Source organism: Perognathus longimembris, chromosome 7 (genome assembly GCF_023159225.1).
Source record: "Perognathus longimembris pacificus isolate PPM17 chromosome 7, ASM2315922v1, whole genome shotgun sequence".
Lineage (NCBI taxonomy): Eukaryota > Metazoa > Chordata > Mammalia > Rodentia > Heteromyidae > Perognathus > Perognathus longimembris.
The window spans coordinates 18,022,514-18,048,717 of NC_063167.1; the positions used below are offsets into that span (position 1 = coordinate 18,022,514).

Below are 26,204 nucleotides of genomic sequence, written 5' to 3' on the forward strand. Positions count from 1 at the left end.
GTGAAGAAAACCTCTGTTCTCCCCTCGGAAAGAAAGGTTGGTGGGCCAGAGGTAAACATACTGTTACAATTTGTGCTTCTTACTCAGAGTTTGCTCTTGTCATGGCACCAAGCAAAGAATCCTCCCAGAACTGAACCACACCTGCTGAATAAGTTTCTTTTCTTTTGGCTACACTAGTTAATTCATGCCCACAGCCTTTTGGCCTAACACGGTACAGGCTCACTGCTGCAGCGTTAGCAGCTTTCAATTTGCTTATTTCGGCGCATGGCTGGTTGGAAAAGCTGCATGCAGATGTAAATATGTATTCAGAGAGAAAATGAATTTAATTATACCCTATTCTTTTTATGTTGTCTTTCTTCTCCCACTTTTCTTTTAAAATTCATTATAATTTTGCATCCTTTCTTTTCCTTTTTTCTTTTTGCTGACCAGTCCCCTAGCTACTTTCTCCCTGATACATATCACTTAGGGGTGTGCAAAGAACCAGTGTTGAACTTCCAAACTGATCAGAGAAGGCTAGCTCAACTGAGAGAACTTAGAGCCAAGTTTTTCCTTTCCTAGATAGCATCTGTCTTTACTAAGGATAGCAGAGTACAGCCATTTCTGGGGGAGAAAAAAATGCTCAATTGGACATTTGGGGGAAAAACTAATATTATATTTACTAAATGTAATGTAAAAAACCTCCATAATTATCAATATTATTCCTAACCATGATTCTGAGATCTTATAGGGGGTGCATTTTACTTTTTTTCCTTTCGCTCCTCCCTCCTTGAGGGTGAACTCTGGAGGCATATTATAAAATTTTACACTTTCTACTTTTCCTTTGCAACATTTAAGATGTATAAGTTGAAGACTTTCATTCCCTGGAACAAAATCTAGTTACCACACTGAGTTATGGCATTTTTAAAGTCTATATAAAGAGATACGAGGATTACTTTTTATATTTTGCCATTCTTTTTGTAATAAAAGTAACTTTTCTCAATGGCAAGAAGAATGCTTCATTATTGGCATTGCTCAATTTATTAATTATTGGCAATACCAAAGCAGTAAAAATGAAAAAAATCATATGTAAATGAGAATGGCTAATGATTTCATAAACTTCCCGAAGTTCTAATATTCTTTCACTCAAAATTTTATATGTTGAGCACCTTATTGTGCTTTAGAAACTTTAGGGTAAGTTGCCAAAGTAAAGTAAAGCTAAAATAAAATGCCCAAAAGATCTTTCTAAACCCTTTGCACATCCCCAAGTATCATTTCTGAGCATTTTCCATCTGTCATTTTGTTCATCTTTCTCTGTCTTTCTTGATCTTCTATCGTGAAAGCAGACACAGGAACGTGCTCTGTTAGTACAGGATGAAGAGAGAATTAAAAGGCAAGAGAGATCTGCTGAGAGAGCCTTGTCCCAGCAAGAAAATGAAGAAATTCTTCCCAAGGTTTCTATTCCAATCCCTGAGGATGACAAGTCTCTCAAAAAGTGCCACCTCTACTCTAGTACTTTTCCATCTCCTCGTATTCCTTTCATGATGTCTTTTCTTGTAGTCCTTGCCTTGGCTGTTTGGTGGTTGATCTTTCTGTGATCGGAAAACAGGGTGCTCATCTGAAATGTCAAGACTAAAACCACTGAACTTTGTCCTTGGCTTCAAATGTATTATTGTGATGTCTCTGATCTTAATGATTTATTGTAGTAAGGGGGCTCTTATGATTATTTTTCTGTCAATAAAATGTCACTCTTTATAGAGTATGCATTATGAGGTAAAAGGAGTAGCGATGGATTGCCCAAGCCAGCTTTTCTCACCAAAGACTGACAAGTATAGAGCAATCAGAGGTTGGTACTTTCCCCAAAGCTTTTACTCTCTTTCCTGCATGGTCGAACTGTTGTCTGTGATTCTGTTCTCTCCGGCATCTCTCACAAAGATACCTTTAAAAACAGTTGATGGGCTATTTCCTTAGTCTTATGTAGTTATTTATGTGGCATGGGCACTATAGTTGAAGAAACAATTCAACTTGCTAACCTTTCAAAAGCCTTAAAAATGATAACATTCAATCTCCAAATCTATAACTACTCCTGTTCTTAGAATATCAAACTTGTATATACAAAAGCCTTTTCTGGAAAAGGGCTTTTTACATCTGTGGCCTTTTTATGAATATTTCTGAGCTGTGCAGGAGTAGATGACTCTATCTTGCCTGGTGTATAGAAGAGATCTGCAAAGGTTAAGTGTCAGCTTTTCATAAATAGAGTGTTGATTTGGTTTAAGAAAAATGGTGCTGGTGTCCCTTGGCCTCCAGCCAGGGCTGAATTTTTCAGACTACTCTATCTTAAAAACTCCTGGGATACAGATTTATTCAAGATCTTTACATAAACACCATTCTCTGGATTAAAATATTGTGTTACTTTTTTATAGCTTAAGCAATTGTATTGCTAGAAGCAGTGTTAGCCACTATAATAAGCGTAAACTATATACTGATAATACTTCGGTTGTCTTGTATACTTCTGACCTGTTTGTTTTTGCACTTGTGTTGAAATCAATTGTTTTTGATCAATAGCCTTGTAAACTAAAGTTCTCTTGTGACAAATACAAGTCCTTGGTTTGCATGTTGATTTGTAAGGCTTCCCTGAAGTAAACATGAACACTATCTCTTCAGAATACAACTCAGATGCCTAACCTGTTCGTTTTGTTTTTAACCTTAACATTAAAGAAACCTTGCATGTGGCTTGCTTTTTATGGCACGTGAATGTACCAATCTGGATGATGTAGCTAATGTTTCAGATATTTATTTTGAACGCTTATTTATAGTGTTACCAAACTGTGTTACTTGTAAATACTTTCCAGTTGATGAAACTTCTAAGCAAGACTTTTGTTTTTAAGATTACCTCAGAGAAAAAGGGAGGAAGGGAGAAGGATGGGTAGAGGAAGAGAAAGAGGGAGAGAATAGTAAAACCAAGAGTCTTTCATGTCCTTTATGTCATAGCTTTGTTCTGTTGTCTCAGTAGACATGTAGATGTAATTCTGTGGTATTTCTTGAAAACTGTTACTCTGTCATTATAGGCTTTTCCACAAAAAACAGAGTGGAGGGGGGCAGGGGGGCGGGGAGTAAGCAAGGACCAGGCTAGATTTTAAAAATCTGGTATGTATGTAGTTTGTATATCTTTCATGTCATAAGCTATATATATATTTATAACAAATACTTTGTAAATAAGCATATTTGCCAATTCATTCATAATTAGAAAAGAGAGATTTCACATTCACCTGAAATACTGCAAAGGATTTTTAACGCAGAAAGCGATTAGCATAAGTATGCCCTTTCATCTGTGAAATAGAAATATAAGCTTTCTTTAGAGAAGTAACAGATGAAACTGTAGCATTGGTTGTTATTTTATGTCTTTTTAAAAAGGAATAAAAAAGAAAATAATCTTAGCGTTTTACTGATAATTTTATACTATTTCAGATTATATTTCCTGAAGTTCTTGTTTTCATCCTTGTATACAGCTTCTTTTTAATGATTATAAACTTCACCCTGAGTTGTGTTTACTTTTGTATTGGAGTTTTTTCAAGTCCATTAAAAGTTCACTGTGAGCCAGCGATAGTTTGCTGAAGTGTAGCAAGTCCTCAGAGATCTTTATTGACAGTCAAAGGATGGTTGTGAGAATGCTCTTATATTGAATGATGCCGACTGATTTAGGTTTAAAAGATACACACATCACAGTTACATTCCAGCTTTGTATTACTGAAAATTAATGCTGCCAATATTTGTAACATGAAGCTGCATGTAGCATTGGTTTCTTTCCCCCATTTCATTCTTTTCTCAGTACCAGAGGCATATTCAAATAACTGTTAGCTTTACCCTGGCTCAGCTGCTTATTGGTAGGTCGATAATATAACAACAATTTAGACTTAAGACCAGAGTAAAGTCTTGGATTTTTGCCTTTGTTTCCCCATTAACTGTTTCCAGTGAGACTCTGAGATGTTCGCATATCTTTTGGTGCCCATATTTCCACTTAATAATATGGAGACAAACCTACCTCATGAGAAGGAATCTGCAGGTCTGGTCCAGGAATCAGAGGCTCTGGTTGTTCAGCTTTTGGTCTTTTAGAGTCTGGGAAGGTAGAAATTAAGGAAAACATAGACACATATTAACTTCATGGGATTTAAAAAAAAAATTAGAACTAAGCAATTTCATCTGTTCTTAATTGTATTTCACTGAGGTTTAAAACTACAAAAGTGGTATGGTGCCAGTGGCTCATGCCTGTAATCCTAGCTACTTAGGAGACAGATATGAGAATCTTAGTTCAAAGCCAGCCCAGGCAGGAAAAGTTTGAGAGACTCTTATCTCTAATTAATCATCCAAAAACCAGTTGTAGAGCTATAGCTCAAAGTGATAGAGCTCTAGACTTGAGCAAAGAGCACTCAAGGACAGCATCCAGGCCCTGAGTTCATTTGCATGGGTCTGTTTTACTATTTGTTTACAGCTTCTGTAAAAGTTTTAAAGAGGCAAGATCCTGACAAAGAAAAATCATAGGCTGTATATTTCCAGTTATTATTCTAGAATTTAGTCATTTCTATAAATATTATTAGCAATTTTACCCAGTAAGTTCCCTAGATGTGTAAGCCAGTTCACCTTTTCCTTTCCTAAGTCACGATAGATAGGTAGGTAGGTAGGTAGGTAGGTAGGTAGGTAGGTAGGTAGAGAGATGGATGAATAATCTTTCGTATAGGACACATTAGACATTAGAGGTTGAGTAGTAGTTTTAGAAGGCATTGCCAACAAAACTTTATACAAAAATTTCCTTTTTACAAAAGGAAAATTGAAAAGGCAAAACTATTGTGAGATACATTCTCATCATTTTTCCATAGGGTAGTGAAGATATATAGAGCTTCTCTGCAATTACCTTTCCTCATGTTCCTCTTCATGGAAATGAGAAAACCCCAAACTTCTTTACAGCTTTGGGAAAGATTATTATACTGTTATTTTACACAGAGATTTTTTTTTTTAATGACACTCACACTGCCTACCCCTCTTGTTTGTAATTTGGGTAGTTCGAACTGAGACAAACTCCTAATTCTCTGTGTTGCCTGGTATATAGGCATCACCATACTTGCCTCCTCTCCTTTATTCTCAGTAGTATTAATAAGCCTGCTGTCACCTCTGATGCTGTTAACCCTTTGTGCCTTAGGACCTCCCTTTCACTGAAGCAGAACAGGACACAGAAAGAAGCACATTGGTGCCAGGTTTGAAAAAGGTATCTGAAATGGTTAAGAAGGTGTGGTAGTCATTGTATGTATGTCTCAGTGACAGAGTACCTGTCTAGTAAATGCAAGGCTTTAGGTTTAAGCTCCAGAACTGCCAAAAGAAAAACAAAAGGTCTAGAGTTAGGAAGCTGTATAGAGCTAGATTAGAAGAGGAAGAACAAGCTGGGTGCAGTGGCTCACACCTATAATCCTAGCTATTCAGGCTGAGATCTGAGAATTGCAATTCAAAGCCAGCGAGTGCAAGAAAGTCCATGACATGCTTATCTTCAACTAAGTACCCAAAAAAGCCAGAAATGGAACTGTGGTTCAATTAATAGAGTGCTAGACTTGAGCAAAAAAGCCCAGGGACAGTGCCAGGCCATGAGTTCAAGCCCTAGGACTGGATCAGTACAAAAAAGGAAAAGAAAAAGAAGAAAGGAAGGAAGGAGGAAAAAGAAAGAGAGAGAGAGAGAAAGACAGAAAGAAAGAGACAGAAAGAAAGAAAGAAAGAAAGGAAAGAAAGAAAGAAAGAAAGAAAGAAAGAAAGAAAGAAAGAAAGAAAGAAAGAAAGAAAGAAAGAAAGATGAAAAGTGGCTATGATCAACAATTGTAAAATTCATGGAGAGCTTTATTTGGTAAAATAAATAGAGTGAAATTCTCATTATACTAAAAGAAAAAGAGAAAGTAGTTTATTATTCCCAACAGATTAGAAACAGACTAAAAACCTAAATAATTTTAATAATAGCCTAACTGAATGAATAAATGGCATCTCATTGAGGAAACATGCTTTGCTCATCTACTGAGGTTGATAATTCTTTTTTTTTTTTTTCATTTTTTTTTTTTTTTTTTTTTTTTGCCAGTCCTGGGCCTTGGACTCAGGGCCTGAGCACTGTCCCTGGCTTCTTCCCGCTCAAGGCTAGCACTCTGCCGCTTGAGCCACAGCGCCGCTTCTGGCCGTTTTCTGTATATGTGGTGCTGGGGAATCGAACCTAGGGCCTCGTGTATCCGAGGCAGGCACTCTTGCCACTAGACCATATCCCCAGCCCTGAGGTTGATAATTCTTTTTTTTTTTTTTTTTTTGCCAGTCGTGGGCCTTGGACTCAGGGCCTGAGCACTGTCCCTGGCTTCTTCCCGCTCAAGGCTAGCACTCTGCCACTTGAGCCACAGCGCCTCTTCTGGCCGTTTTCTGTATACGTGGTGCTGGGGAATCGAACCTAGGGCCTCGTATATCCGAGGCAGGCACTCTTGCCACTAGGCTACATCCCCAGCCCCAGGTTGATAATTCTTGAAGTCACAGTATACTTCTCTTTCCCATAGTCAGAATCCTGTTGTGGTTGCATAATTGAATTTATCTGTCATTTTAAAGACTAAAAGAAGACAGAATCTCGGCTCTGTATTCTCAAACCAAAAAAGGTAGTTCAGCCCTGATTTTCGTCTCTTATTATCCAAGTAAAGAAGAGTCTTCAGGCCAGGAATGTAGCTCAGTAGTAGAGTGCATGAATAGCATTTGTGAGGCCTGGGGTTCAATCACAAGCACTGTAGAGAGACAGGGGTGGGCTAGAGATTATTCTGACTGGATCTTGTCTCAACAAAACACAGAAAAAGAAAAAAGGAAACATGATTATATACTACTGTGCATCCATTTTTTCAGTTTTTCATTGATTCATTGTTCACTAACTGCAGTATGTAGGGACACAAAGAGGCAGCATCACCAGAATTTTAGAACTGAATAAGATCCTAATCTAACTCCTTTTCCCCTAGAGTCTGGCTTTTCTGTACAATGTTGTTTCGAGATTTAGAGGCTAGTCCCAGGCCTATGCTCAAATATTTCCCAAGATAGCACTCCCTGTCTTTGGCCAGCTCAGAGTTCATGTATAAATTATTATTCTTATATTCAGACAAAAACCTGTTTCCCTATAACTTTCACTTACAATTTGAATGGAAGAATTTATAAAGAATTTTCTGAGCTAGGAACAGTGGCACATGCCTATAGTCCCTATATTTGAGAAGCTGAGGCTGAAGGATTGCCAATTTATGGATAGCCCGGGCTATACAGTGAAACCCTAATTAAAAAAAAAAAAAGTTGTTTCTGTCTTCTTCCACATTATAGCTCTTCACTTAGTTAAAGATAACTCAGATGTTGAATTATCATCACATAACTCACTGTCTGACATCCATGTTTATTGGGGTCTTTTAGCATGTTGTCCTGCCTGTTTTTGTTTTGTTTTGTTTTTGTGGGTCAGGTTGTGGGGCTTGAACTCAGGGCTTGAGCACTGACCTTAAGCTTTTTCCCTCAAGGCTAGCTCTCTACCACTTGAGTGAGCCACAGTTCAACTTACGGTTTTCTGGTGGTTAATTGGAGATAAGAGTCTCATGGACTTTCTTGCCCAGCTGGTTTCCAACTGCAATCTTTGGGTCTCAGATTTCCTGAGTAGCTAGGATTATAGATGTGGGCCACCAGTGCCCAGCTCTGCTTTCTTTTTTTCTGGTCGTTCTACCAATGTTTTCTCTTTCTGATTATGTTACATATTGTTTGTTTCCCTATAGTTTATTATCCTTATTTGCTTTCTTCTTTTCCCTTTCTTTCCTCTTCCTTTCATTTTTTTCTAAAAGATTTTGTAATTCTTGATATTCCCAGCTTCTTTATGGATATACCAGCCATCTTAAAACTTTTTAAAGATAGAATAGAGATGCCATAGCAAACCTTGATCTACTTGAGTAGCTCCCAAATTATTTGATTTATAGCAATGTGCTATGATAAAACTGTAGACATTAGCCAGCACTGGTGGCTCACACCTGTCATCCTAGTTACGTAGGAGGCTGAGATCTGAGGATCATGGTTTGAAGCCAACCCAGGAAGAAAAAGTCTGTGAGACTCTTATCTCAATAAACTACTCAAAAAAGCCAGAAGTGGCACTGTGGCTCAAGTGGTAGAGTGCTAGCCTTGAGCAAAAGAAGCTCAGGGACAGCACCCAGGACAAGCAAAAAAAAAAAAAAAAAGTAGACTGTTTAATATTGTTATGGCAGTTGAATTTCCCACCAGAATATGTGATTTTAAAATTTTAAAATGACTTTCTCCTCAAAACTGTGAAAAAGGCTTCGAATTTATCTTTGCCATCCCAGCCACCATGTTGCCCTTTATAGAACAAATGATTTGTGTTTTGTTAATTTTTCAATCATAGATGTCAATGCATTAGCTTTTCACATAGAATTTCTAGTGTTGAAAAATTAAGTCTGCGTCACGTTTTTACTATCTGCCAAGTCAATATATGTAAGTAAACCAAGAAAGTCCTTGTACTGTCTGAGTGGCTCACACCTGTAATCCTAGTTACGCAGGAGGCTGAGATCTGATGATCAGGGTTTGAAGCCAACCAGGGCAGAAGCTGGAAGTGGATCTTGGCTCATATAAGCCTTCAGTAAAAAAGCTAAGGAACAGCACTGAATTCAATCCATAGAACTGGTATGAAAAAGAAAAGAAAACAAAAACCAGAAAGTCCCTGTTGAAGCTACCATCTCAGTTATTAATCACCAGTTTTCCCTGGTTTACTTAGTGGTTCTGTCTGTCCTGCTATGGTAAATTTCATTCTTTCTTGTTAAAAGCTCTTATACTTGATCACAGCTAACAACTATTTTTATTCTAGAACATATTATCCAGAGTGGGGTACATGGCTGTATGTGTAAACTTATGTTGGAGTATAATGTTAAAGGGAACATTTGTAGTCGCCTAAAATACACTGTAGATAACAATTTATTACACTTGTATTTACAGGATGTGAAAATGTTAAATACATTGAACTGTCATGGGTTTTATGTACCTTATAGATCATAGATTGGCACTTTTCCTGTAAAGGACCAGAGAATAAATATTTGAGGCTTTGCAAGTCATGTAATTTCACTACACAGCTTTGTCATTGTAGTGAGTGAAAGTAAGGAAATACAATACCTGAAGCAAATGATCATGGCTATATTCTAGCCAGACCTTATTATGGACAATGGAATCAGAATTTCATATATAACTTTACATGTCCCTAAAAATTGTTCCCTACCCATTAAAAAATGTAAACCTGTCCTTACCTCACAGCCACAGAGTGGAATCTGGCCTGTTAGACATAGTTTTCTCACACACACAAAAAAATGTTGGCCAAAAAATTAGTTACATACTGTTTTGAAGAGCTGTATTATCTTAGGATCTTCTTTTGTTGTCACAGTATCCTCTAGGGGCTGGGAATATGGCCTAGTGGCAAGAGTGCTTGCCTCGTATACATGAAGCCCTGGGTTTGATTCCTCAGCACCACAGATATAGAAAAGGCAAGAAGAGGCTCTGTGGCTCAAGTGGCAGAGTGCTAGCCTTGAGCAAAAAGAAGCCAGGGACAGTGCTCAGTCCCTGAGTTCCAACACCAGGACTGGCAAAAATAAAAAAGTATCTTCTGCTTTGTTTATGGAAAACAAAAGACAGGGCATTCATTTCTGTTTATTTGTTGTCGAGGTAAACCTCAACTGTAATCTAAAACATTGTAACCACCACAATACCCCTCCCTGTCCCAGTCTGTTTTCTAAATTGCTGCATGTTAACTGTGATCATAACAGTTACTGACGATCCCATCTACTCTTCATTTTCATAAATTTAAGGATCTGCCTCTGTTTTCCCCTTTTTTCTAATTATTTTCAAAATAAAGGGACTCCCTTGAGGGGAATTCCCCAATTAGAGCCTATTTGGGCAGTATTTATCAGTAAGTCAGAAGAAAATAAACATTCTTTTTGCCACTGTTGAGGTTTGGACTTGGAGCTTTTTGCTTGCTCAGATTACTGAGCTGTCCCTCTAACACTTGAACCACATCTTCAGCCCTGAATTTTGTTGGTAATTTTGGAAATATAGTCTCACAGACTTTTCTTCTTGGGGTGACTTCACAGTAATAGACTCTTAGTCTGAGCATCCACAGTTAGCTATGCTTATAGCTACTGAGCCTAGCTTAAAGTAATGTTCTCTTGGAAATGTCTTTGCTTCCTATTGGGCACAATTGTATTCTGAAGAGTGATTCCTTGGAGAGGTGCTTCCAAATAAGTTCCCAAATACATGTTCCTTGAAGTTCCTTCGTTCACAGTCTTTTAGCTCTGATACTTAGTTGAATAAATTGTTTAATCTAACAAGATATTGAAGCCTAAAGAAATATGCTAATGAACTTTCCTTTTGGAACATTTAAAAATATTTTTGTCTCATTAATTTCTCTGTTAATATGTATATTTATTGTGAATAAATCTTACTGCAAATTGGATTCTGGTTGCTACGAATTATTAAGGAAGTAGGAGCCAGTTATGCTGTACATAGACCCACTACTTTAAAAAAAGGAGAGGAGGGAAAAGAAACCCCTGTTCCAGGCGATCCAGCAAGAACTGCCTGTCAGACAACCTTTCTAGAAAGGGTCCCTTGCTTTTCCATGTTTTCCGTCTTCTCCATGGCCCAAAAAATGCCTTTTGCTTAGTCCTAACCCAGAGATAGCCAGTATGTATGTGTTCAGTTCTCAAAATATTGCTTTAAATCAACTTTGAACTCATTTAACATATTTATGCAAATCTTTAAGAATGTTTTTTTCTACCCAATTTAACCAGTCACTATAACATTGTCACATATGTTGGAAGCATTTTTTAATAAGCTGATTTTGCCTTTTGTGTTTTTTAAAGCACTGTACAAATTAGTAGTTATTAGCCACCCAGTATTGCTACTCTGATCAAGATGAAGATTGAACAGTGGAGTGGGTGTGGACCTGTGGGTGTGAGGAGAGCTTATTCCTGTAATATAGAACTACAGCAGGTGTATCACTTTCTCTCTTACTTCACCTGGGTTAAACCTTCTCTTAGGCTCACAGTGCTAGGTTTTTATTATATTATCTTTATGCTCTACATTTTGAAGTTATTTACTAGCTCAAATTGTGTTTCCTGTGGTCATGTCTGATTAATGGAGAAATGTAATGTCTCTCCAAAGACATGTTCCCTTTATGATTTTGTTGAAAATGTTAACACAAGAAGCCATCATTATTATTACAAGATTTTTCAGCCAGGCACTGATGGCTTATGCCCTTAATCATAGCTACTCAGGAGGCTGAGATCTGAGGACCACAGTTCAAAGCCAGCCTGGGCAGGAAAGTCCAGGGGACTCTTATCTCCCGTAACTACTCAGAAATAACTGGCGTTTCTATATCTCCATCATAACCCTGTCCCCGCCCTTCATAGTGTAAGGAAGTAAAACAGACTGCCAAAGGTTCTGATCACAAAGACATGCTTAGTCTAACCTGTAATATTTGCTCAAGTGCTTTGACTTCTATAGCTGGATTCGGGTGTGAGAACACTCATTTGATCTGTGGAGTCCCTGCTGGTGAGTGCAGTGTAAAAGCAAAATTTTCTATTACCTAATAGTTAAAATTTTGCATCTGGCATGGATTTTGAAACTGTTTGCTTTTACATTCATCTATGCTGGGGATAACCTAATAATAGCACTATTCAGAAAATTATATGAAACTATGTTTTAGGGGCTGGAGATGCATCTCAGTGTAAGACATGGGGTTCAATCCCCGTCACCACAAAAAGGAAAGGCAAATAAGTTAAAACTATGTTTGGAAGATAATTGTTACTGGGGAATTTTGTTGGTTGCATTTGTGAAAGAAAGGTGAATTGTGAAGTTACTTTCCTGTGATAATTTTGCCAACTCTAGTAAAAAGCTAGTGTCTTCCTGAATAAGCTCCTTTATCCAGATTTTTATCAGATGTAAGCTCTATATACCAGAGAATAGTTATGGACCATGAAAATGACTCTGAGTTTCATGGAGAAGCTAGTATGTACTGTAAAGATGTATTTCCAGCTGCAAACTAATAGCATATAGCTAAAATTTAAAAAGTGGAGAGAGTATATTCAAGAAAAAAAATGAAGAGAAATAGGCATGGCTCAAGTAATAGAGCTCCTGGCTAGTGAACACAAGATGCTAAGTTCAAACCCCAGTGCTGCCAGAGGGGTAGGGGGTTGGGGTATTGCTTGACAAAGAAAAGTACACTAGGGGCTGGGATATCATTAAGTGATGAAATGCTTACCTAGCAAATACAACACCTTGTACCAAAAAGGAAGAGATAAAATAATAATAATAATACAGTTTTTCTTTTAAGGCACACTGGAGTAGAAAGAGAACTTTCAAGTCATCATTTGCTAGCCACGTGGAAACTCTTGTTAGTTTATCCCCATCTTGAATGCTTGTGGTTCTGATGTCCTTTTTAAAACTTCTACTGGCCTGAGTCTCCCACTGAAAACGTACCCAAACTGTCATTTATCAAGCTTTTGAGGGTGGAGGGATCAAGGGATGTTTTCCTTTTTGGTAAATTATGCTCTTTCTTCATGTTTCCTTTTTTGGCTGAAGAATGGGCTACTGCTGCTCAGCTTGTCATCTTTATGTGCTATTTACAAATGGCTTTTACAAAAGAAGCCATTACCACATCTGATTTATCTTTTATTGCAAGTGCCCATTTAAAAGCATTGGTTTTAAAGTAAATTGGTGTCTAAATTACCAGGTTGGTGTTCTTACTGATTATTATACAACTCAGGGAAGCATTGATATTAATAAGTTTTCAAAATAGGAAAGAGTTTACAAATATTTACAATATATTCATGTATGAAGACATATATTTTGCTTTAAACAAAACCTTTTCCTTAACCATTCAACATCACTCTTCCCTGAGACATTACCTTGCCATGTTTTCTTAGAAGAATGTAGAAACAGAGCACTCGCAATTAACTGATCTTATCAGGATTGGATTCTACGTTAAAAAAAATGTTTTTTAGCTTGCATGTTACCAACTATCTGGTGATATTACCTAAATACATTGTTGATAATCTAAGTGACTGTAATGTTTATTGTTTACTTTAGTTAAGAACCAGGAGCTGGACTCTTCCGCTGGGTATCTTCCTTCTGTGCTTAGCAAGATAACCTGGATTCCTGCTGGTTCTGTGGGCCTTTGCAGTGCAAAGCGCTTCTTACTGGGTTTACAAAGCAAGGGTAATATGCTCTGTGGGTGTCTGTGTGTCTGTGCACTCCCTCAACCCCAGTCCCATTGCCACCTCTGCTCACTCCCTTTTGCTTATTAAAGCTTATTATTTAAAAAAACAAAAAACAAAAAACCTATATGGATCTTATTTAAAAGTTGAACAAGCTGGCTCCAGTAGCTCATGTCTATAATCCTAGCTACTTAGGAGGCTGTCCCCTGCCTCCTAGAAATCTTCTGGATGTAAAATATGGTAGTATTAGTCTACACAGTGTATATTGCTAATCTAGAAGTTATTTAGATCTATTTGGCGATACCTTGATCAAAATGTTTTGTATTCTGAGTTCATATCATAACTTTGGCAAAAAAGTGAGTATTTACTTTGAGTAGCTTCACTGTTCCAGAGGCAGATTTCAAATAAGGAATTTTATTTTTTTAAAAAAACTAAACTCACATACAACCACATTTTTAAAACTCACATTTCTTACAGACCCCTGCTGAATAGCCCAGAGAGGACTCAAACTCAGATTCTTCCTGCCTCAACCTCCTGAGTGCTGAAGTTAAAGTATTATACTACCAAAACCAGCTAGTTGTTGACATTTCTAATAGTTTTTTCCCTTAGTTAATTTCCTCTTAGGAACCTGTTAAAGGTCTATTTCGAACTGTCTTTAAAGGCTTGATGAACATCAAGGATGAATGAACATCAGCCATTCCTTCATAAATGGTTTACTGAACTTATCAAGGGTTTTGTTGTTGGTTGTGTCTGATTTTGTTCTTGCACATCTAGGGGTGGAACCCAGGACTCACAAATGGTAGGCAAATGTTCTGCCACTGAGTTACACCCCAAATCTTGAACTTTTTCAAGTTGTGCTGTCCCTGACCTTTTGTGCGCTCTACCACATGAGCCATAACTCTACTCCCAGGTTTTTTGGTGATTAATTGGAGATCAGAGTCTCATGGACTTTACTGCCTAGGCTGGCTTTGAACCATGATCCTCACATCTTAGCTTCCTGAGTAGCTAAGATTATAAGTGCCCAGCACTTAGTTTTTAAGGTCATTTCACTGCTGAAATCAGACACAAGACCTTAGATAAGATAATAGTAACAAAAGATAATAGAATACACTAAAGTCGTTTCCATGTATAGTTACATATGTAGGAAAATACATATATCTTTTTTTCTGTTGGTCATGGGGCTTGAACTCAGGGTCCGGGAGCTGTCCCTAAGTATTTGGGCTCAAGGCTAGCACTCTACCACTTTGAGCCATAAGGCCACTTCCAGCTTCCTGGTGGTTAATTGGAGATAAGAGTCTCACCAACTTTCCAGCTCAGGCTGTCTTTGAACCACAATCCTTAGATCTCAGTCTCCTGAGTACTTAGCATTACAGGCGTGAGCCACTGCTGGCACCTGGTATTGCTATCATTTTGATTTCACTTGTTTCTTTGTTTTTGTTGGTTTGGTTTTTTGAGACAAGATTCTCAGTATTTAGGCTCATCCTCCCAAGTGCTAGGATTACAGGTATGTACCACCATACCTGGCCCAGAAAATATGTTTAAATGAGTGATAAATAAAACATAGTGTATTATCAGAGGATGCTGGTCTTCTTCAGTGTTTTTGCCTCCTTCCCTCATTTTACATCTCATCATGGCCCTGAGTTGAAAGTGCTTCCCAAAGGTCTACCAGCCTTCACATGCTCCCTTTCTGCCTAACCACAGTGTTACTATATAGAAAGATAAAATGAGACAGCACAGAGAAAGGAATGGGTTTTCTGTCACTACTCAAAGGCAAAATTAGTCTTCACTAATGGATACAGGAAAAAAATCACTACGTGGGACCTCAGGAGAAACTGATACAGCTTTGCCTGGAAAATAAAAATTAAGAAAGTTTTTTATCCAGGATTTTTTCCCCACTGTGATCTTTTATAAGAAAGATAGTCTTTTTAAAATGGACCAGTGGCTCAAAGAGGTAGAATGTTCTGGGACAGTGCTTAAGCCCTGAGTTCAAGCTTCAGGACCAACACACAAAAAAACATCTCAAGAAAGATAGTCTTTTTTTGCCAGTCCTGTGGTGCTGGGGAATCGAACCAAAGGCTTCATGTATACGAGGCAAGCGCTCTTGCCACTAGGCCATATCCCTAGCCCCTAGAAGAAAGATAGTCTTTTAAGCATAACTCTAGTTGTTTTGGTTGTCTCTTCAAATAGATGGCTCTTACTTCAAAAATAGCCTGAAAATAAAAAGACTCTGGGTTATATGCAACGAAGTGGCAGCACAATGCCTGTAAGACACCCATATCCTGCTCTTAATGCTGTCTGTGACCCAAGAGGCAAGGGGTGGAGTTTATAACCCATCAAGGCACATATATACACAGGGTTTGAGGATGCTGAGACATAATCATGTCTTTTGAATAAACATTTGTCAGGAGGAAGATGTCTTTGTTTTCTTCCACAAAACACAGAAAGCCATTGATTTAAAAAATGAGATTGAGAACCTTTAAGTGAGATTGCTCATCAATTAACTATTTGTTTAATGGTCTTCTTTTCACATTCTTAAAACTGACTAGATATCACCGAGTATCTTGTATAGGTAGCCAATCTATAATTGTTATCTTTCTTCTTGCTCTTTTTATTTTATTTTATTTTGTTGCCATGGGGCTTGAATTCACGGCCTGGACACTGTCCCTGTGCTCTTTTGCTCAAGGCTAGCACTCGACCACTTTGAGCCACAGAGCCACTTCCCATTTTCTGGTGGTTAATTGAAAAATAAGGATCTCAGATTTTCCTGCCCGGGCTGGCTTTGAACTGTGATCCCCCGATCTCAGCCTCCTGAGGAGCTAGAATTATAGGCATAGGCCACCAGTGTCCGTTTTTGTATATTCTTATAGCTCTCCCAGTTCTCTAGATAAGTAACACCTTGACAGATACCTCTAAATCACATTAGGTCTCAATTTTGCCGCTATGCTCAGATGTAGCTATATATCAGTTCATATTCCTGGAAAGATCCCTTTAAAGCTTCCAGGCTAATTTGGTAGTAAGCTGTTACACAAGTTTATGTAATCTTGGCTCTTGTTGATGATCATAGCCAAAGGCAACAACACTGTCAGTTAAAATTATTCACCCATACATTCCAGATTCTGAGTGTCTCATGTCATAGAGCCTTTATATCTTCTTCTGGCCAGAGTCTTGTCTTTTGGGTTTTCTACTTCCTTATATTTACAGATATCTTGTCAGCCACCAAGACTAAGAGTACCTTAGACAAGCATTGTACTTCTCAAATTAGAGTGACATGAATTCTTTAGAGCATAACAAAACATGTGGTCCTACTAGAGATGCTTTCTGGTGCCATGTAAGAAGATGAGCATTAGAACCAGAGATAAAACAGAATCTAAATCCTAGCTTCATTATTTCCTAGCTCTAAGTTCCTTAACCTGATCTTTCTTCATGTGTAAAATGAATAATCTCAGGAGACTGAGATCTGAATATCATTGTTCAAAGCCAGCACAGGGAGGAAAGGCTGTGAGACTCTATAATCTTCAATTAACCACCAAAATGGTAGATGTGGAGTTGCGGCTCAAGTGGTAGAGCACTATCCTTGAGCAAAAAAGGCTCAGGGATATCACTCAGGCTCTTGAGTCCAAGCCTTAGTATAGGCACTAAACAACCAAGGATAATGACTACCTCCAAGTGGGATTATAAAGAATTCAATGAGCAAGCATGTTAAATAACTACCACAGTACCTGATTCATGGTGAATATGCAATAACAGTAACCTTCTTCTTTAAATACGAGATGAGATTATGAACCTTGTTTAGTGAGCCACAGTTTGTATTCTTTCCATTATAACATTCCTTGCTAGACATTGCAGTTTTTAAATTACATGACAAAGCAAAAGTTCCCTTATCAACTAGATTTATTTGAAGTACCTTCATCTTAATTTTACAGGACACCTATTTATATGCCAAAAACTAAATAACAAAGACATGAAGCTAAGTAAGACATAGTGAAAATAAAGAAGTCCTAATTCCTCCACATGCTCATAGTCTAGGAAGAGACAGATGAATATTCCAGTAATGAAGGGGCTTTAATGAGGGGCTCAAGGAATGACTAAGTCATAGAGTAGTTGGCTAGCATTAGCAAGGAACCAGGTTTAATCCTCAGCAAAGAAAAGAGGAAATAAAACTGGTTTTGGTGGCTCATACCTGTAATCTCAGCATGTTGGGGGTAGAGATTAGGACTATGGTGGAGATTAGGACTGTGGTTGAAGGTCATCCTGGGCAAATGCTAGTGAAACCTCATCTTAATTAATGAACTGGGCATGGTGGAATCCACTTGTAATCCCAGCTACTTAGGTCATAATTAGGAGGATCACAGTCTGAGGCTGTCCCAGGCAAGACCCTACCTGGAAAATAATTAAATCACAAAAACGCTAGTATCAGGTGATAGAATGATTGTCTAGCAAGTGGGAGGTCGTGAGTTCAATCCCAGGTACTACCAAAAAAGAAGGAAGAGAAAAAAGATCAGGAAGAGGAGGAGGAGGAGAAGCAGCCAGGAGAAAACTCCCAGAAGAACTGACACTTGAGTTAATCATCAACTGTGGTCAGAAGAAACAATATCTACAGCAGTGTGGCAGCAAAATAAATCATGCTCTGTTCTGCAAGTAGTTTTGAATTAATGGAGAAAAAGTGAAGTACTTGCCTAGCATACATGAGGCCCTGGGTTCCATTCTCAGCACTGAAACAAAAAGAGGAGGAGAAGGATGATGCATGTAGAAGTATCGCAGAATAAAGGTGGGGAGATTTGAGGAATTTTTGTCTTAAGGGTCTGCTTTTCAGCAGAAGAGTTTTAAGGTAGAAAATGGAGTTTTCATGTTAGAAATAAACACTTTAGTAGTAAAAAAGAAGATGCATTCAGAGAAAGTTTGAGCTGAAAAAGGAAAAAGGAGTAGAAGCAAGGAAAAACAGAAGGAATCAGTAATCTGGATAAGATACTACTAGAGCTTGAATGAAGCTGATAGATAGAGGAATAGAGATGAGCAGATAGATATGGAAATGGTAAAGTAGAATAAGTATGACTGGATGATACAATTTCTGGGTGAATGGAAGGAAGGCCTTGAAGATGACTCTCAGGATTTGTCATGAAAGACTGCTTTAGAGCCGTCCCATTTACCATTATACACAAACAGTGAAAGTTGGAGTGAAAGGCCCAAGTACTAACAGAAGTGAGTTTATTTTGGAGTATATAGAATTCCATGTACTTGGGAGGATATTCTATAAATAGCAGTTTGAGTTGTTTAAGAAATCTGGACATTGGAGCCAATTGGAGTGGTTTACATGGCTATGAGAGTCCTACAATGGTCATCTGACCCAGCTGTTACAATTTTTCCTTTCATTTCTAATAACTAACACTTAATAGGTATTCAGTCAAGTACTATGGCTTTGGCTTTAACTTTTGACCTCTTTTGTTTATGTTTGGGGTTTTTTTGTTTTGTTTTGGGGTTTGTTTGTTTGTTTGTTTGTTTTGGGTTTGTTTTTTTTTGCCAGTCCTGGGGCTTGAACTCAAGGCCTGAGCACTGTCCCTGGCTCCTTTCTGCTCAAGGCTAGCACTCTACCACTTGAGCCACAGCACCACTTCTGGCCTTTTCTATATAAGTGGTGTTGAGGAATCGAACCCAGGGCTTCATGTATACGAGGCAAGCGCTCTTGCCACTAGACCATATTCCCAGCCCTGGTTTGGTTTGGTTTGGTTTTGAAGGGGGCAGGAAAGAGTGATCTAATTTTCTGTAGCCGTATCAACTTCGGGTCCACATAGTGCTAGCCTAAGCAATGTTTAATTTACGAATAGCTTTTTGATAACAGATTATCACTTCAAAAAATCATTGCAGTAGAAGGGCACAAACTTTGTTCTTGATTGCTTTGGGGTTTTTCCTCATTATTAGTTAGCCTTCTCAGTAGTGGCAGAATTAACTTGGAGAATGCTTAAAGTTCCTATTAATGAGAATGGGTTTGGTACACTGTTGACAACTAGGGCTATCATATAACATTTTGATGAACCTTATATATTGCCAGCTGGTCTATTTTTGGACATCTCTATAGCAGTTTATCTGATTCAAAAAAGAAATTGTGAAATAAGTACCCTAGAAAGTAGTCAGCATGCTAATAATAGCAACAAATTAATTCCAGGCCTTAGCACATGCACACATGAACAAGTATGAACACACACACACACACACACACACACACACACATACACATTTAGGTTCTCTGTTAATTGTGTAGTTGAATTAAACAAATTGGCATCATTCTTTAGAGCTTACAAAGTATTTTCATATGTGTGTTATATTTGATCCTCAGAACCGCACAAGTCAAACCAAGTTATATTCTCATATTGGCAAGAGGTATATTCTCTGTACTTCTGATATAAAACAGCTCTTTTATTAGTCTCAAGTTTATCCTTCATGGCCTGAATAGTGTTCATAATCAGCTATTTTCACTAGATCTTTTGATCTGCCTAATCAGTGTGTATCTATTTGAGATGCTCATGAGTTGCATGTTTAAAGATGGCTCAGGAGTGAAGCTGGTCTGAAATTCTTGAATGCAGGTTGCCTTTTCTTGCCTTCATAGAGCATTGATAAATTTTTGTAACAACACAGGCTGGTTTGCAGGCTAAAGAGCAGTGCTTTTTAAAAAATATACAATGCGGGCTGGGGATATAGCCTAGTGGCAAGAGTGCCTGCCTCGGATACACGAGGCCCTAGGTTCGATTCCCCAGCACCACATATACAGAAAACGGCCAGAAGCGGCGCTGTGGCTCAAGTGGCAGAGTGCTAGCCTTGAGCGGGAAGAAGCCAGGGACAGTGCTCAGGCCCTGAGTCCAAGGCCCAGGACTGGCCAAAAAAAAATATATATATATATATATATACAATGCATATAACATGATTAAAATGTATAAGCTGACCCAATCTATGTTATTTACTCCAGGAAAACCTTTAAAAATCCCTCTTCTAATAGTAACTTCCTATTTGTTATTAATATGGACAAATGATCATACTAAAATTTGAGGCCTGTGTGGTTCCTTCATAGCTTTCTGGTGAGCCCATGCTGTTACATGTCATGACACTTGGCTTCAGCTAGATTGTTCTTTTTTTCAGACAGGTTGTATCCCTTTTCTACAGATGGGAATTCCCTCTGCTTTTCTTCCACATAGAGATTCTTTCTTTACATTTTAGCACAAGGTCCAATTACTACCTACTGTAGTGGTATCTTCTTACCCATGTTTTCTTTAAAACTTTTGTAGAGCACCTTCCTAGCAAGCTCAAGGTCCTACATGCAAATCTCCGAATAAGGGGGAGGGGGGCGTAAAAGCTTACCTTTTTCTGACACTGGAGGTTTTTCTTGCTGGCTGAGTTGCTTTCTGGTAAAGCTGAATACTGGGACCTGTGGCTTCTGGGCTGGATAAACCACATCCTAGTGGAGACATGAGCTGAGCCTAAGCCTGGACCAGTATGGGTCACAGTTGGATTGATGATTGTGGTGGCAGGATTTGCAGGCTAATTTGTTTCACCAGCTATGGAGCATGTGAAGGTGCAAGTAAAGCAAGCTTTTCAAAGTCTACCAAAGTCTGCCCTCAGTCATGGCTATTGTAGAGGTGGGTTTGAATCCAAAATGACAGAACAGCAGAGTTTTACTACTAATAGAAAAATGCAAGATGCTCATTAATGACTTAGGACGGGGGTGGGGGGGGAGGTCTCCTTCCTTAGCAGCCAAAATTATTTGCAAGGCTAAAAATAAAGTAAATGTGTGATGAAATTTCTGTTTCTACTAGTTTATGTATACGGATACCAATTTTCTTCCAATGAAATGCTTCAGAGCTACTTCTTTTTTTTTTTTTTTTAAGAAATGACAGTGTAAGCTAAAGACATAAAATAAAACTTTTTTCCTGTTATTAGAAGCCTTAAATCTAGGAATTAACTCTCACAGAAGTTACAGGTGTGGTGTCATCGATCTGTAAAGAAACAGTTCCTATTATTTTGGGGGGGGAGGGTCAGTTGTGGGGCTTGAACTCAGGGCCTGGGCACTGTCCCTGAACCTCTTTTTGCTTAAGGCTACTGTTCTACCACTTGAGCCACAGTGCCACTTCTGGTTTTTGAATGGTTAATTGGGCTGGCTTTGAATCGTGATCCTCAGATCTCAGCTTCCTGAGTAGCTAGGATTACAGGCATAAGCCACTGGTGCCTAGCTTAACCGTTCCTATGACCATGATAGAGTAAATCTGTACAGGATGGACTCAACTCCCATCTCATGCCAACCAGAGTCGAGGCTTTAGCTTCTCTGTTGGAGACCAGTCGGATTATATATAGGGATATGAGATATGTGACATTTTTCCAACCCAACCAGGCTCATCAAGAACATGTTTTGATTGACTCATAAATTACCTTGTGTCTTGTGCATAGTAATGAGTTCTGAAAGAATGATAAAGTAACTGTTAAGTATGAAGTTATACAAGGAAGAACATGGAATATAAAGTATTGAATGCTGTGTGGGAAATGTTGAAATTCTTTCCCACATTAACAGTGTTTTTAAAATATGGCTAGAATGAGATTGAGACCACTTAAGCGGCTGATGTGTATGATGATTAGCAGTTTTTCTTTTTGCTACCTTTGGTGTTAGCATTTATGATTTATATTTGTCGTTTTTGTTTGTTTGCTTGTTTTTTTGCTTGTTCATGGGGCTGGAACTCTGGGCCTGGGTGCTGTCCCTGAGGTCTTCAGCTCAAGGCTAGCACTTTACCACTTGAGCCACAGTGCCACTTTCAGTCTTTTGGTGGATAATGGGATAAGAGTCTCATGGACTTTCTGGCTTGGGCTGGCTTTGAACCATGATCTCAGCCTCCTGAGTAGCTAGGATTACAGCCACTGGCACTTGACTATTTGTCTTAATATTTTGAGGTTTCTGATAAATTATTGTTGATTCTCATCGTTCACTATAATGTCTCCCACTTATTCCTAATCTTGCTTTTGTATATGTCCATTCATTTGTAGAGTGTAAATGGCATTCGCACAGAGGAGGTGGCTGTCGTGACAAAGGGGCCATCTGCCTACCCTGCTTCTGAATGGGAGGGTCCCAAGCAGTCAGTAGGTCCTAGTAAGAGCCAGATGACCACCCCCTCGGAGTCTCTGCAGAGCTTTGGCTTTGGCTCCCTCTCCATAAGCAGCAAGGAAACAGAAGAGAAGGAGCAGGGGGCATCTGGCCATCTTGGGCCAAGTGGCCCAAGTGGGGAATACATAGGAGTGGAGGAACAGGCCAGTGCATTACAGTTCTCAGCATCCTGTCAGCTGCAGCTTGGTGAAAACAAGGCAGACAGTAGTGAAGAGCATGTTACACCAGGAGAGCCACTTGGAAAACAAAATGGATCATTTCTTGACTCTTGTGTGGGTAACCAGTTCCCCACCCTCATTCGAAGTTTCCAGGTAGTAACTGATTTGCTGATGCAGCTCTCACAACTCTTTGGGAGAGGGCAACAATCTTCTGTGGAGGAGGAGGGTGATACTGCTTCTGGTGGTGGTGGTGGTGGTGGTGGTGGTGGTGGTGGCCAGTTTGTTTTTCAAAATTATAGTCAGAGTAAAGTCTATGATTGTTTGTTTGTTTTTCTTTAAAGGTTCATTCAAAGGAATTTCCTTCACAACTACACATGTTTCCCACTCTTGCAGCTTTCCAGAAGTCTTGGGAGTAAACCCCAGCTATGAAGCTGGCATAAATAGGTTCCACATTTCCTTGCTCAAGTTTGAGCTGTGGGAAAAGATGGGTTATTGAAGTTTCTACAGCAAGGAGCCTTCAGTGTTCTCAGAACATGTTAGAAAAAAATTCAAAATTATACGTTCTAAAATGATATTTCAGGCCCCAAATAATAATCTATGTAGTGCATCTACATTGTTCAGGCCACCACTACCACTGACCACATACACAGGGGCTTCCCTGACCATAGGCTCTCCTCCTTTGCTGAGGCAGATGAACCTGATCACAATGAAATGGTACTTTTAGGGTGATTTATAGTTTGGGGGAAGTTGAGCAGATGAACACTAACATTTATTCTTCTGAAATCCTGAAATTAATAATCACCAGGTGGTGGTAGAACTGAGTTTTCTGTCTAGTTTCCCAAATACTGTTTCTTCTCAGTAAATCCAAAGTGAATGTCTGACATTGATTTGAAAGAAGTTAATGAATTCCAGGATAAAGCTTTCCTGTGCCTCTGCTGTTTCCTGTACCATTTGTCCATAGTGGAGGAAATGTGGCTGACTTGCTTAATTATAATGGCACAGTCGCAAGGACAAATGAAAGTGATTGCTATTTGGCAAATAGTTTTATATTCACATTTGAAGGTCAGTCTGAAGTATTTTATATCACCAGTCATAACTGTCTGATCTTACAATTTTCCATTTGGCTTATGAAAGTGATTACGGTAATGGTGCTTTTTAATGCCCTTCGTGTTGTGACACCTTGTCAGAGCTACTTTGGAATGGTGTCCAAGTCTTGAGCAGACGAAACACCTTTGGAGATTGAACTTGCCCTTTGCTTCATTCCAGCAGACACTTTGATCAGATCAATGTCAGACAGTTCAGCTCTCACGGCCTTCAGAAATTCCTACTAACTCTTGTTTCTTTACTGTTTCTCAGCCTCCTCTGGTAAAGACTCAGACCGTCACCATCTCAGACTCAGCCAATGCTGTGAAAAGTGAAATCCCAACCAAAGACGTCCCTATTGTCCACACTGAGACCAAGACCATCACTTACGAGGCTGCCCAGGTAGGACACCTTGGATCCCTTGGTAAATACCAACATGGCCTTCTTTCCTTACAGGCTTCTGAGTTTCTTACTTTTGATAATGCCAGGGTTTCTGGGGAAGTTCTTTATAGAAGAGAGTACTGATCTAAGGATAGTCTCAAATGCTTTATTAAAACACAAAATTTTTGAAGGGTAGGGTATAGTTCAGTGGTACAGCATAATGCTTAGCCTGCATGAGGTCCTGAGTTCAATCACAGCACCAAAACAAACACACAAAAAAACAAACCAAAAAAACAGTAACAGCTGAGTACCAATGACTCATATCTATGATTGTAATCCTAGCTACTCAGGAGGCTGAAATCTGAGGATCATAGTACAAAGCCAGCCCAGACAAGAAAGTCAGTGAGACTTTTTTTTTTTTTTTTGCCAGTCCTGGAGCTTAAATTCAGGGCCTGAGCACTGTCCTCAGCATCTTTTTGCTCAAGGCTAGCACTCTGCCAACTTGAGCCACAGCATCACTTCTGGCCTTTTCTATATATATGTGGTTCTGAGGAATCAAACCTAGGGCTTCATGTATATGAGGCAAGCACTCTTGCTACTAGGCCATATTCCCAGCCCAGTGAGACTCTTATCTCCAGTTACCCACCAAAAAGCTGGAGTAGAGCTGTGGCTCAAGTAGTACTAGAATGAAAGCCTGGAGCAAAACAGCTGGAGGACAGCATACAGGCCCAGAGTTCAAGCCCTAGTTCATGCACACGCGCGCACATGCGCACGCACGCGCACGCACACACACACACACACACACACACACCAATTAAAAAAATTCTTGGATCTGACTGCTTATACCTACCAACTCACATTCATTTGTGAATTTTAGTCTAGCATAATTATTAAGGAAATGGGCTTTGAGTCAAATTAATCTGAATTTGGGTCCTGGCTCCCCCATTTCCTAACTCAGTTAAGTCATTAAATATCTATGAGTTTTCACTTTTCTTGCTAATGGCTGGCTTCTGTAATTCTAGCTACTCAGGAGGCTAAGGTCTGAGGATCTCAGTTGGAAGCCAGTTGGAACAGACAAAGCCAAAAGACTCTTAAGTCAACCAGCAACATGCCAGAAGTGGAGTTATAGCTCAAGTGGTATAGCACTAGCCTTGAGTGTAAAAGCCAAGAAAGAGTGTGAGGACCTAAATTCAAGCCCCAGTACCAGCACAAAATAAAAAAGTTAAAATCCTCGTAACACTACCATGAAATATATACTAATATCATAGGCAAGAAAAGTGAAAACTCATAGATATTTAATGACTTAACCGAGTTAGAAAATGGAGGAGCCAGGACCCAAATTCAGATTAATTTGACTCTTACATTTTGAGCTACAGCACCACTTCATTTTCTGATGATTAATTGGTGATAAGATTTCGTGGACTTACCTGCCCAGGCTTGTTTCAAACTGAGCTCTTCAGATCTCAGCCTCCTGAGTAGCTAGGATTACAGGTGTGAGCCACAGATGCCTGTGTAATTCACATACTAGTAAAGCAAGATTGGCAATAGAACACAAAAACAAATGTCTAAGTTTTGGACAGTGGTAAGTGCTACAGTAAAATTAAAATAGAATAAGGAGACAATACGAGGGGCTACAGGTGTAGCTCATTGGTAGAATGCTTACCTACAGTGTGTAAAGCCCTGCATCCAATCCCAAGCATACCAAAAAGATAGACAAAGAATATGGGATCAGGGCTGGGAATATGGCTAGTGGTAGAGTGCTTGCCTCACATACATGAAGCCCTGGGTTCGATTCTTCAGTACCACACATATAGAAAAAGCCAGAAGTGGCGCTGTGGCTCAAGAGGTAGAGTGCTAGCCTTGAGCAGAAAGAAGCCAAGGACAGTGATCAGGCCCTGAGTTGCAAACCCCACAACTGGCAAAAAAAAAAAAAAAAAAGTATATATATGTATATATGGGATCATATGACAGGCTGCTAAATTGGCGCTAGGATAAGTAAGAAAGTCCTCTCTGTAGAGGGGAGGGGAGGCTGAGGAATGCAAAGGCCACCAGATGTAGCTTTGGAGGTTGTTTTTATATAGATTTCAGTGAATCCTCACATCACTGGAGCTAGATGGTGTTAATTCCATTTAGGCAACAGTGTGGCTTGCTGGGGAAAAGCATATGCTTTTCAATTAAACAAATGGA

The 26,204-nt window shown here is 39.0% G+C and overlaps 1 protein-coding gene and 2 long non-coding RNA genes across 27 annotated transcripts in view; all 3 read left to right on the forward strand.

The window, feature by feature from the left end:
* Epb41 (erythrocyte membrane protein band 4.1) overlaps nucleotides 1-26,204 on the forward strand; it is a 160,911-nt gene that overhangs the window by 121,999 nt on the left and 12,708 nt on the right. For 9 of the 25 annotated variants that reach the window (XM_048350691.1, XM_048350677.1, XM_048350667.1 and 6 more), the window contains 3 exons: nucleotides 1-51; nucleotides 22,278-22,706; nucleotides 23,910-24,038. In XM_048350691.1, coding sequence (XP_048206648.1) covers nucleotides 1-51; nucleotides 22,278-22,706; nucleotides 23,910-24,038 — 609 coding nt within the window. Of the gene's footprint in view, nucleotides 52-429; nucleotides 3,222-22,277; nucleotides 22,707-23,909; nucleotides 24,039-26,204 lie in introns of those variants that run through there. The other 16 variants (XM_048350688.1, XM_048350689.1, XM_048350692.1 and 13 more) reach the window with 6 other exon arrangements.
* On the forward strand, nucleotides 5,763-7,379 carry LOC125354827. Its single transcript, XR_007211552.1, has 2 exons — nucleotides 5,763-6,029; nucleotides 6,500-7,379. It is a non-coding gene; the product is annotated as an uncharacterized LOC125354827 (long non-coding RNA).
* LOC125354825 lies at nucleotides 14,843-15,699 on the forward strand. The gene is made up of 2 exons (XR_007211550.1): nucleotides 14,843-15,290; nucleotides 15,398-15,699. It is a non-coding gene; the product is annotated as an uncharacterized LOC125354825 (long non-coding RNA).